At 40.7% G+C, this 12,327-nt stretch overlaps 1 protein-coding gene across 3 annotated transcripts in view; it reads left to right on the top strand.

The window, feature by feature from the left end:
• The window catches only part of GRAMD1A (GRAM domain containing 1A), a 55,365-nt gene extending 46,426 nt beyond the window's left edge, over positions 1–8,939 (top strand). For 2 of the 3 annotated variants that reach the window (XM_089479403.1, XM_089479402.1), the window contains 3 exons: positions 4,633–4,740; positions 6,073–6,193; positions 7,198–8,939. In XM_089479403.1, the coding sequence (XP_089335529.1) occupies positions 4,633–4,740; positions 6,073–6,193; positions 7,198–7,266 (298 nt within the window). In that variant the 3' untranslated portion in view covers positions 7,267–8,939. Of the gene's footprint in view, positions 1–24; positions 3,720–4,632; positions 4,741–6,072; positions 6,194–7,197 lie in introns of those variants that run through there. The other variant, XM_089479405.1, reaches the window with a different exon arrangement.
• The last annotated feature ends 3,388 nt before the right edge of the window (positions 8,940–12,327 follow it).

A 12,327-nucleotide genomic window follows, 5' to 3' on the forward strand; every position in this document is an offset into this window, starting at 1 on the left:
TCACTCCTTGCTTCTTTGGCTCAGGCACCCTTTCAACCTTGTTCCTAACCTATCCTCATCTTGCACTGAACCTGCTGCTTACTCAGATGCCATCCATTTCTGCCACTGACCTTTGCAGATCGTGTCCCACCTCTCTCCCTCCATCACAGTCACAAATGGTTTATTTACCTGCCTATATCCTTATTTACTTGGCTCTTTTAGACTTGGTTCCTGTCATCACAACTGTCTCCTTTTCTTCTCTTTCCCTTAGCTTATTGTCATTGTTCATCTCCTGTTGTCTTCCATTTTTCCTCTCTGCTATCTTTTGATTGGTCATTCCCCTTAGTGGTCATTTCATTCTCAAGGATATGACACGCTCTGCCCTGTAAGGAAAGCAAAGAAGGCAGTGCAGTACTGCAACCAGAGTGATTTTTTTACCCTGACTAAAGTACAGAAAGTTGTATATGGTTACCTCATTTTTGCCTTCTCTGATCTGCTCCTAGTAATCATAGTGAGACACAACATGCTCTATAAACCACTATGCAAGTCCCTGACTGTTGTATAACCTATTTAGCCCCACTCTGCCTTCATCTCTGTGGTTTCTCATATCTCACCTATCACTGCCCATAGATTTTCATAACATATATTCTGAGCCCTGAGGACTAGGGAATAGGGAAAAAAGATAGATGAGAGATCAATAGCAACTCCATCGCTTGTGCAAAATAACAGGCTACAACACATGATTCTAGCTTAGATGGGATTACATTCTGCAGTTACAACCCAATTTTAATGTTGTCAGCCATCACTTGAGTACTTAAATGTGTGGAGCAGCTAACCTGGAGTGGTTGTCACAGACCATTGTTTCTGATCACACCTGGCAGTTTCCTAACAATAATGGGATGCTTGCTATCACTCTAGCTAAGTGGCATGAACTCATTCCCTCTCTTCCTCACCCATTCTCATCTCCATATTTGTTAATTCCTGTGTTTGCTGTCTTTAAATACTGTGATCTGATGAGCTACGTGTCACTGACTTTCCACAGGGAGATGTCATATTAGTAATATCCAGTCAGTGCGGAGTATACTAATAACTGGTTGTGCCTTGTACTTTTAATGTGAGTAGGGGGTGGGGGGAGAAATGTGATCTCACAAGGTTTGAACTCAATGTATCTGTATGTAAAAAGGCTTAAGCTGCTGGGAGGGACTGTAGCTCAAAGATACAGCACATGCTTGGCATGGAGAAAGTCTCTGAGACCAGTCCCTAGCATTTCCAGTTAGAAGGATCAAGGAACAGGTGATGTGAAAGAGAGGCTTCTAGTGGGAGGAGAAAGATGTAAGAAAGGTGGAGAGGTGCTCTATCCTTCTGTTTACAGTGGGCCTTTGGTCTCTGCTGGGGTTTGGTTTCCTCAAGTCCCATTATAGACAATGGCATAGTAAAACAGTGCCCCTTATATAAAATGGAAAATGGTTTCCTTTTTGGAATGTTTTTAAAATATATTTTTGAGTCATGGATAGTTGGATGCTGGACTTCCTCCTGTTAGCATAACAAAATTATTATTTTTTGCAATACATTTGATAGCTTCTTATTTTTCCATTACTTTTTTAAAAGAAAAAAAAAATAGGATATTAGTAAAAAACTTGAACATTTTACTAAATATACATGTCCTTTAAAAGTAAAAAAAAGAAAGAAAGATAACTGAAAAATATTACTCATTACACATTATAGGGAGAGGAAAGGTAGAAACACATATTGGGCAGGGACACAGTTAAACCAGGCAGGGAGAAGTCAAAGCATTTTGTTTGGATTTATCTTGTGAAAGTCCCTGCTCCTCTTAAAATCATAGTTGGAATAGACCCCAAGGGCCATCCAGTCCAATGCCTGCCATGCAGGAATGCACAATCAAAGCAGTCTTGACAGATGGGCAACTTGCCTCTGTTTAAAAACTGTCAAAGAAGAAGAAGGGGGAGGAGGGGTCCTAACCTGGAACTACTATCAAGCTAACATCTTGAATTGGTTGACGAACTGGATAAAACTTGAAAATCAGGAATTACTGAATTTGAAAGGTTTCAATAACAGATATGGATGGCACGCCTATCTTTATTATGAGAAAACAAAGGTACATCAAGAATTTCAACAACATGTAATTAGAAAACCACTAATTAAAATATGGGAGGGAAAAAAAGATATACAGGAAAATTCCTCTGTGGATATCAACCCATGAAGCCTTTTTCGGTAGATGGAAAAATTTAGATCAATGGTTAATCTATGAAGATCTGACTATTAAAATCCAAGATGGACAATACCAAATGAAACCGATGGAAGAATTACAACAGCTAGATGCAGAGATGCGTTGGTTTCTTTACACGCAGTTGAAAGAACGATATAAAATGGATTCTAAACTGATAGATATAGGAGAAGAAAATGAAGAATTAGAGAAAATACTTCTAGGAAAAGAACATAAAAGAACATCCAAATTATATAATTTTTTACAAAAATTGGACCAGGAACAAGATATCATATCAGAGGTAATGATAAAATGGGCATCAGATTGTGGCAATGTTATAGATTTAGAAAGCTGGAAATATGCGAGAGAAAGGACCAAAAAGTTTACACTATCGCAAAATATGAGAGAGAATTATTGGAAAATGGAAAACTGTTGGTATTTAACCCCAAACAGATTGGCAAAAATTGTAGGGAAAGAATTGAATATGTGTTGGAAATGTCAAGAATCACGAGGCACATGGTTTCATATGTGGTGGCGTTGTCCTAAACATAAACTCTATTGGAAACAAATACATATAACCATTGAAAGAATGCTGAACATAAAATTTGTTTTACGACTGGAAATATATTTACTAAATATGTCAAATAAAATACCAGCTGATCTTGAAAGGAAATACTGGAGAATACTCCTCTATTTGATAACAACAGCAAGACTCTTAATAGCTCAACACTGGAGGAGCAACGTAATACCAGACTTAGATCTCTGGCTTCAAAAATTGATGGACACATTGGAGATGGATAAGCTTACAGCGCATGTGAAACAAAAAGACATTGATAGAGTCGAGAGAGATTGGTATCCGATAATATCCTTTTGTAAAGTGAGATGGTTGTAAGGAAGCCAGAAAGACAGAAAACTGAATGTGATAGAGATTAAGGGGAATTTACTTTTATGTTTTCTTTTCTACATCTCATTTTGTTTTTGTAAATGTCGGAACTTAAATAAGCAGTACATTCAGGATAACTGAAATTTCAGATGTGCATAAAAAATCTAATTGGTGAGTGGGTAAGCAAACAGACGAAAGGAACACTAAGCATAAGGCAGGATGGGGATAAGATGACGTTTTTTCTTTGTGGAAACATCACTGGAGGGGGATACGTATGAAAAGAAGTGTGTAACCCAGATAATATACCAAGAATCGATTTTTTTAAATTGTAAAATAATCAAATAAAATTAAAATTAAAAAAAGAAGAAGATTCCACCACCTTCTAAGGCAGTGTATTCCACTGTTCAACAGCTCTTACCTTCAGGAAGTTCTTCCTAATATGTATGTGAAATCTCTTTCCCTGTAGTTCTAATCCATTGCTTTGGTGTCCTCATCCCTGGAACAGCAGAAAACAAGTTGGCTCCATCGCCATTATGGCATCTTTTCAAATATTTAAACATGGTTATCATGTCACCTCTTAGCCTTCCCTTCTCCAGCTCCCTAAACTGCTCCTCATAGAGCATGGTTTCCAGACCATTTTGGTCACCGTCCTCTGGGCACATTGCAGCATGTCAACTTCTATCTTGAATTGCAGTGCCCAGAACTGGACACAGTATACTAGGTGAGGTCTGACTAAAGCAGAAAGAGTCGTACAATTACTTCCCTTGATCTAGACACTTCAAGCTTCTTTTATCTTTGCGCAGTGACCAGTGATAACAGATAAAAGCCTCAGAAGTTTTTGCATGGACCTGAGTCCCATTTGCAGTCCAAGAACTTACTGAATTTGACTGAGTTTCAGTTTGCAGGTCAGGAAAGAGTTGCACAGGGAACTTTTTGAATGGAATAATAATAAAAAAAAATCTGCACCTTCAATGTCATTATCTGATCAGGAGAAGGACATATGGAGGTCAGTGTCTAGATTGTCAAATGTTACTGTGATGATATACTGAGGTAGTCATTGATGGTGCCACTTCCACATACATTGAGATCATCCTCTCCTACTTGTTTACATCACTGGTTGGAGCAGAGTGTTCCTCTGCCTCTGGTCCATATAGGATGTTGTTCCATACCCTTTCTAGGTGTAGGGCCAAGTTTGGCAGTGGCTATGGGTCAGGCTTGTATTTGTTGTAAGAAAGATCCAAATTTTAACATAATTGTGGTTAGAATGTCTCTGTATTTTTAGCCCTTACCAAGGTATTACTTTGGAATACCATCTAACCTGCCATTTTAAGAAAACATATTTGAGGAATTAATAGGTGTCAATCTTGATTTGATCAGTTTATTTAAGGGTCATACTAGCTTCAGATATGGAAGGTTGATTGTATTTTTTCAACATGAAGCATCTTTCAGGAATGTGAGTAATTGCTCTCCTTCTCCCTCCAAAGTGGTACACCCCAAATACCTCTGTGGTTGCTTCGCTTTCCAACCCATTTCTGTTTCCCTGCAGCCTGGTGGTTTTGGTCATCCTCAACATGATGCTGTTTTACCGACTTTGGTCTCTGGAGCACACAGCCCGAACCTTTGAATCCTGGCAGGCTTATGCACTCTCCAATGGGTGAGAAATTGGAAGAGATCAAGGGCAGATTGATAAACAAAAAATTGAAAATACTGTATTTTTTGCCTTACATTTAAAATCAGAAACAGTGATTTTACACTGTAATTCAGTTACAGTTAAAATGTTGTCAGTATTGAGCTTGCAAAGGTGGATCAGCTTCAGCCCCCTTGCTTACAGAGTTGGTTTTATCAACTATAGAGGTAGCATGCACTTTTGGTCTGACTATGGCAGCATCTGCACCTCTAACTTCCATGGCTGAATGGTATGGAATTCTGGGATGTATAATTTTGTGAGCCACTTAGCCTTCTCTGGCAGAGAGCTCTGGTATTACAACAAGGTACAAATCCCAGTATTCCATAGAATGGAGCCATGACAAAGCGGTGTCAAACTACATTATTTCTGCAGTACAGATGCAGCTTATATCTCTACCTCTCCTTCTCTCTTTCTGTCTGTCTCTCTTTTTCTGTCTTTCTGTGTATGTAAATCAGTTTTTCCCAAACTGTCATCCTTCAGATGTATTGGACTGCAAGTATTTTTTCTAATGTTGGGATATAACAAGAAATTTGTTTTATTGCATTGTAACTTTTTAGTGAAGACACTCTGGGAACTTATCAAAGGGCAGGATATATCAAGCAGATAAAAATAAAACAACAGACATATTTGAGAACATATTGTTATCATCCAGGTACACTCAAAATTGAGTCATCATTGGATATAAACCTCTGCTGGGGATATTTTTAGTGGGAAACCAAGATTTGTTTCTGTGAAATAAAGGCATCATTTCACCAGAACATACATTTTAAAATAGCTCTACTTTATTTAGCAACATTTGTTCAGTGGAGACTATGAGCCTTCTTTGGATTATGCCTGAGAAGAGACTTTGTAAAGCAGAAGAGAGAATTGTGTGGCTCATCAGATGTTTCAGAACTGCAGTTCCCAGCATCCCTTACCATTGACTGCTGATGAAGGCTGATGGGAACTGCAGTCCAAGAGCACACACATTCCTCACTGCTTCCATAAAATGATTGTTTGAATTTGAGTTTCTACCCAGAAATGCAAGACTTCATGGCTGGACAAGTCAAAAAAGAGATTGTTTAATAACTTGAAATGCTGAATGGTCAGCATCAGACAAATGGTATCAGCAGCTCAATGGCTAGCCAGTTTTAGAAGCCTGGAGCAGTGGAGGTTCTGGGAGGCAGATTCATGGCAACATTAAGCAATGACACTGAAGAGATGGCAAACCTGGACACACAAGGGATAGAAATGAGTGGGACATGGAAGACTTTTCCTGTCAGCCTTTGATCGTGGTCCGCTCTTGCTTTTCCCTGACAGAAAGCTACCACAGACGGCATCAGAATGGGCTGAGATTTTGGAGCTACAGAAGCGGTTCCACAGCGTGGAAGTGCAGAAGTGGAAACAGATCCTCAAGGCCTCAGTGGAGCTTCTGGATGAGGTAATGCCTGGAGTTACTGATTGTCATGAGAAAGCAAATAAGGTGCAGAGCTAGTAAACAGTGCTTTGTTTGGCCTACAATTTCTGGATGCTAAAAAGTAGTGTTTCCAAGTTCTGCTAGTGTTCATGCAAAACTCAGCAGCCCTTTCCAGCTTAAATGGCCCTCCTCAATAGAAACTGAAAAATAAGAAGCTATGACCTGTTGAATATATGATTTAGCCTTGTTGCTTATTCTGTGGATGCTTTATTCAAGTTCTCTTGATTATTAAGTAGAATGACAAACTCTGCCCATATAGCCCAAGCTGATCATCCCATCCCAGCACCTGAGATGATACCAGACATCATTTTTCAATTCATCTTCAAAACTTAAATGAATTTCAGTTGGTTTGTTTTCCTTAATAAAACAAATGAAAGTCTAAAGTGGCTGTATTTGGACACCTTGTACTGTGTTCCTTGTGTTGCTTTGGCAACAACAAAGGGCCAAACTAGATATGAGAGGAGAATATGATTAACGGTGGGCTTCCCTCCTATCACTTTAAATAAAAAAGCAGCTGTAAGGAGACAGGAAGAATGACTGGGTGCTATTGAATCTTGTTTTTCTTTAAATGACTTCTGTGTATTTTTTCCTAATAATTAGTTAAATTTGTATTTCCCCTATTATCCAGGGAGCACAAGGCATTATAAGTGGCTCTCTTCCGTGCTTCTGTCCTTGTGAGAGCCCTGTGATGGATGGAGAGAGAGTGATTGGTCCAGATTCACCCCGTTACTTTCAGGGCTCCATGAGGACTAGAACCTTGAACTCTGGAGTCTCAATACAACTACTTCACTACACTAGCTGTTTCTGTTTAAATCCTTCCCTTTGCAGCTGCTACAATGATGAGGGAAACATGGTCCATTTCTGGTCCGTAAGGCCCTGCTTGGCTCTAATTCCCCACTCCAAGGCTTTCTTAAGCTTTGTGTCATTTTCTTTATTTCTGGAGAATAATGTCACCTTCTTTCCAACAGATGAAGATCTCCCTCGAGAAGCTGTACCAGGGCATCACGGTGGCTGAGCCTCCCTTGGAGCCGGAGTGAAACCCCAATGATTCCCCATCTTGAGTGTTTCACTGGACTTTGGGAGAAGATTCCGGACCCCACTTTAAAGACTGCTGCTGGCTCAGTGGCACCCAGATCTGATGGGTGGGTGGGTGATGGGAATGATGTCTTCTCCTTGCCAGTTCATTACTTGGACCTTATTCTCAAGAGTGCCACGGACAGCAATGGATTCCCTCCTTTGTCCTGCTTCAGAGATACAGTGGTCTGGACACTCTCTCTCTCTTTCAGTCTCTGAGGGTCTCTGCAGTGGCTTCAATTGATCCCCCTCCCCCTTTAAGTGCTATTTATATTCCCCACAGGACCCCAGAGACTTTCTGACTTGCTACTCCTCTTTCCAACTGTTTTTAAAATTATTTTTGGGGGGTGTATTGGATGGAAATGATTTAGAGGACCGAGTTTGGTGCTTGCATCTGCCTCTCTTATTGAGGCTTCACCAAAGTCTGGGAGAGTAATAACCCATTTCCTTCAATACTGTGGACAGCAAATGGCATCAAATTTATTTCCAAATCATTTTTTTCACTCACTTATGTGCAGATGGTTGAGTGAAAAACTCAGATCCCTCCATGGGCTCCTTCCTCGGCTCTCCATCCTTCTATCCTCCCATTCCCTTCCTTTTGTGTGCCTGATAGTTTCATCGAAGAGATGTTTTTCAACATTACCTCCGAGAGGGTGGGCATACTCCCTCAATATCATATTGCCTTACACAGAAAGGCAGTTGGGTTGTGTAGGAGTTCATTGGGGCTAGGCTGGGAAACTTACAGACCATCAGATACAACTGCTGCTCCCATCCAGGGTGTGGAAAAGTTCTAGTTTTGGACTTCACCTCCCAGCATCCCCCATCTGCTGGTTGGGCATTCTGGAAGTTGGTCAGAAAAAGAATTTTCCTCCCACTATGACTTATAACTGCTCAGGTTTGGCTGAGATGGACGGGCAGAATCTTAACAGCATCTGTAAGCTTAAGGTTTGCCATCCTTGCTTTAGGGAATGTCTGGGAAAGAAATCCAAAAGGAACTGAGCTATTCCACTCTGCATCCATCCCATTTTGAATGGTTTCTGCATTTCCTTGGGTGAGATTTGAGAGGTGTTGCATAGAAAGTATGTGACTTCTTGACGGTGTCTGCTTTGTTCATCTCACCATGTTATTTGTTTAGCATAATATTGCCAGACTTGGGGGAGAAGGTGTTATCGAGATGAATCTAAGTGCAGACTGATAACGGTTGTGTTTTGGTTTATTTGTAAATCCCATGCAAGGAGGACCATGCTCCCAAACAATGAGACTCTCTTTGGCCTGATTCTTCCTCTGCCTGTCTCCAAGGCAACCTACAGGCTTTTCATTCACAAAGTGGAACTGTATCGTCACTTTAAAATGAGGTTTCACTGCCAGTCTGGGCCTGCGCGCCCCTCAAATACTGCCTGAGGGTGGGGATTGAAATCTGCCCCCTCCTGGGGAGGGGGTATGTCTGCCATCTCCTTGTTCTCTGTCCCTTAGAGCTCTGGAGGCTCAGGTTTCTGATCCCCCGCCCTTTTCACCCTTCTTCCCCCACCTTGTTTTTTAAAGCTGTGTTCAGTGTTAACAATCCTGTGTGTTCAAGGTTCCACAGAGGTACTGGGGCTTATTTATTAGGAAGCAGAATAAAGACTGTGGGTCAGAATCTGTGAGGCGTTTGTGTGTATTTATGGGGAGGGCATTTTCAAAAAGCCTGGAATGCTCACTGGATAAAGTCAAGGAAGAAAGTGCCAAGGCAGGTTTACCTTTGAACATTAAGAACACAGAAATAATGGCCACAGATGATTTGTTGTTGCTTTTGTTGTTGTTGTTGTGTGCCTCCCAAGTTATTTTTTAATTATAGCAACCCTAAGGTGAACCTGTCATAGGGTTTTCTTGGCAAGCTACTTCAGAGAGGTTTGCATTATCTTCCTCTGAGTCTGAGTGTGATTTCCCCAAGATCCCCCAGTGGATTTCCATGGCTGAGCTGGGATTTGAACCAGTACTGTACCTTAGTGGCATTCCTCGGCATCATTTTCCTTTCCTTCATCCTTTACATTCTTTGCGGCATGTCCCTAAGTTTTACCTTCACCTTATACATCGGTTATATCATAATCCATAATTGTGGCCCTAAAACCTGGCTTCTACTTATACATGAGGTCAACCTATAGTCAAGTATATACAGTGATTCCTTTGAAATGATGCTAGAGTGACCCAAACTGTACCGTAAGGATGAAGCAGGTCTGGGACACAAATGGCTATCCAAAATAAGTTCATTGGCACATGCAATGTGATTACTTCTACCTACAGGCTATTTTACACATACTGTACATATTCTGCATCATGGGCATTGCTTTTGGAAACGCACTCAGACCATGGCTTGTCCTATGAAGGTGATGTTTTTCAAGCGTGAGATAGACAGCATGGGTGAACTGATGCCTCTTGGAAGGAGAAGGAGATGGTTTGGAGACATTTCTATTTAGTCTCATTGTTACCAGTAAGAAGTAGATGTTTTAGTATCGTCTATCATTTAAAAGTCTGATGCCAACAAGCATTAGACTTTCTCTTCCTCATCTGGGAAAGATCTGAGCATCAACTTTAGGAAGTGCAATCTGGAGTTGTAGGAAAAGAGCGAGACCAAGCTCTAAAATGAAAATAGAATACCTGTGTACATTTAGGAAGGGCAGAAGAGGAATCCCTTGGCAGTACTTTGGTGTTCCATCTTTCCTTTAAACATGCCCCAGTTAGCATCGTTCCTATCTTGTGTGCTCATGCTCCTCCTTTACAGAAGCATGTTTTATTGAAATTCCTCTATGCAGTTATAGGTCACCCAACGGTATCACAACTGAGGAATGATGGCTTGCCCAAGTCATAACTGCACCTGTTCAAATCGAAGTTTTGCAACTTTTTGCAGTGGGAGGAGAGAAAGTAAGGGCTGGGTCCATTTCCTTGATCAGAATCATGAGAATGTAGCTCCAAGGATGGCTTCTGCAGCTTTTAAAATGTGTAGCTTGTGATAGTCTATTGTTAAATGCAATGGTGGTGCTTTTGCCAGCAAGTCTGCATTCCAAATGATTCTATATAAAGATAAAAGAAAGAAACAGCAGAGCCTGGAAAAATTAGTTTTTTTGGAGTATAATTTCCAGATCCCTCTATCCAGCATGGCCACTGCCAATGCTAACTGGAGAATCCTATGAAGTGTAGTCCAAAAAAAGGGGGAGAATTTTCAAACCTCTGAATATGGTGCCAAAAGTGAAGGCACCTAGAACAGTCTACAACACAAAACTCCAGAGAGCAGCTAATATCCCAGTGCTCCAGAGCAAGAACACCAACTGAAGATTCCCAAATATCACTCCATTTACAGAAACGGTGTCCTGTTATGCCAGCATCTTCTGGTGCACTTTAAGCTGATCAATAGGATGAGGGACATGCAGACAAGGCTCTAGGACAGTGAGCACACATTTCAAAGTCCATTGATAATCAGGTACAAACAACAGTGTAGTTTTGTAGCCTTCTCTGTCGGAGAGCCCTGGTGCCACAACAAACTACACTTCTCAGAATTCCATAACACTGAGTCAAGCCAGTTAAAGTGGCGTCGAACCGTATTATTTCTGCAGTTCGGATGCAGCCAAAGATCCTGAAGACCAGGGTTCAAATCCCTGCTCAGTCATAGCAAGACACACTCTCAGACGAAGACAAGGCAAAGACGAAAACCCCTCTGAATAATTCTTGCCAAAAAAACTCTGTGATAGGGTTGCCTTAGGGTCACTATAAGCCAGAAACAACCTGAAGGTACACAACAAGAAGAAATACATCTGTGTATATCAGTTTCTGGAGGATGTGAGATGTAGGGTGCAGTTACACTCATTCCCTGATGGTGGACTTTCATTTGGAGCAACTTACTGGCTACTGTGTGAAGAGAATTTACTGCTAAATAGACCTCTGGCTGCTCCATCATGAATCTTCCATTCTAACATTAATTCTGTTGATACAGTATTATTTAGCACCAGATTCAGGCGTTTTAAATCATTTTGGTTTATTTTAGTTGGACCGATGTTTTTTTAAATTATCAATTTAAAGTGATTAGATTTTTCAAAGAGAAATTTTATTGACGGACAGATGTGAATGTCTAAAAAATAAAAATATCTTCCCCCACAAAAAAAAAAAAAAAAAAATCCTACGAACAGATATTTTAAGGAGATGGTATCTCAGCTTGTCATGCAAACACTAGGCCCAGGTATCAAAGCTCTCTCTTTTAAGGCTTTCTGCTTCTCCACTTCAAATGTCCACCGCCCTTTGGCCTTCAGACAGAAATTTCCTTGATTGATGAGTTCTCTACATATCAGTCCATGTCCAAATATTCTGTAACTTCTTGCAGTTCGTACCAACCCTTGGATGGAATGTCCTTTCCTTATAGATAACACTTGGCAGCTACATCTTGGTTTTCTTAGATGTGCCATCACCTCACCAGCAGGTTCAAAAATCCCCGCTTCGCTTGCCAAGTAACTCCCATATCATGCATTGCGAATCTCCATTTTGTTCAGTCTTCTAGTGCCACTTCTCACTCATACAACCATCCATTCCTTACATTGCCAAACTGGGACAGTTGGAGTGTACGTAATTGTATAGTGTAAAAGGGCCTTAAATCGACAAATTCAGAGAGCAGATGCAGGCAGGGATTTATTTCCTTAATGTTTCCTGATACTGAACAAATAATATAAATCTTCATAGTTAGGAAGCCAATATGAATAGAAACTGTCTACCTTTTCTATTACTTTTCATTGTTGTTGATGTTGTTGTGTGCCTTGAAGTTGTTTCCAACATATGGCAACCCTAAGGCGAACCTATCATGGGGTTTTCTCAGCAAGATTTGTTCAGAGAAGGTTTGCCATTGCTTTTTCCCCGAGGTTGAGAATGTGTGACTTGGCCAAGATCACTCAGTTGATTCCATGGCCAAACTGGGAATTGAACTACTTCTCTATATGTAGGGAATTCATTGTTTCTGGAGGAGCAATAAGAACCGGAGCTCCATGCCTACAATCTGAGCAGGTGCA

This window comes from Sceloporus occidentalis, unplaced genomic scaffold, assembly GCF_023333645.1.
Source record: "Sceloporus occidentalis isolate IW3139 unplaced genomic scaffold, rSceOcc1.0.p SCAF_13, whole genome shotgun sequence".
Lineage (NCBI taxonomy): Eukaryota > Metazoa > Chordata > Lepidosauria > Squamata > Phrynosomatidae > Sceloporus > Sceloporus occidentalis.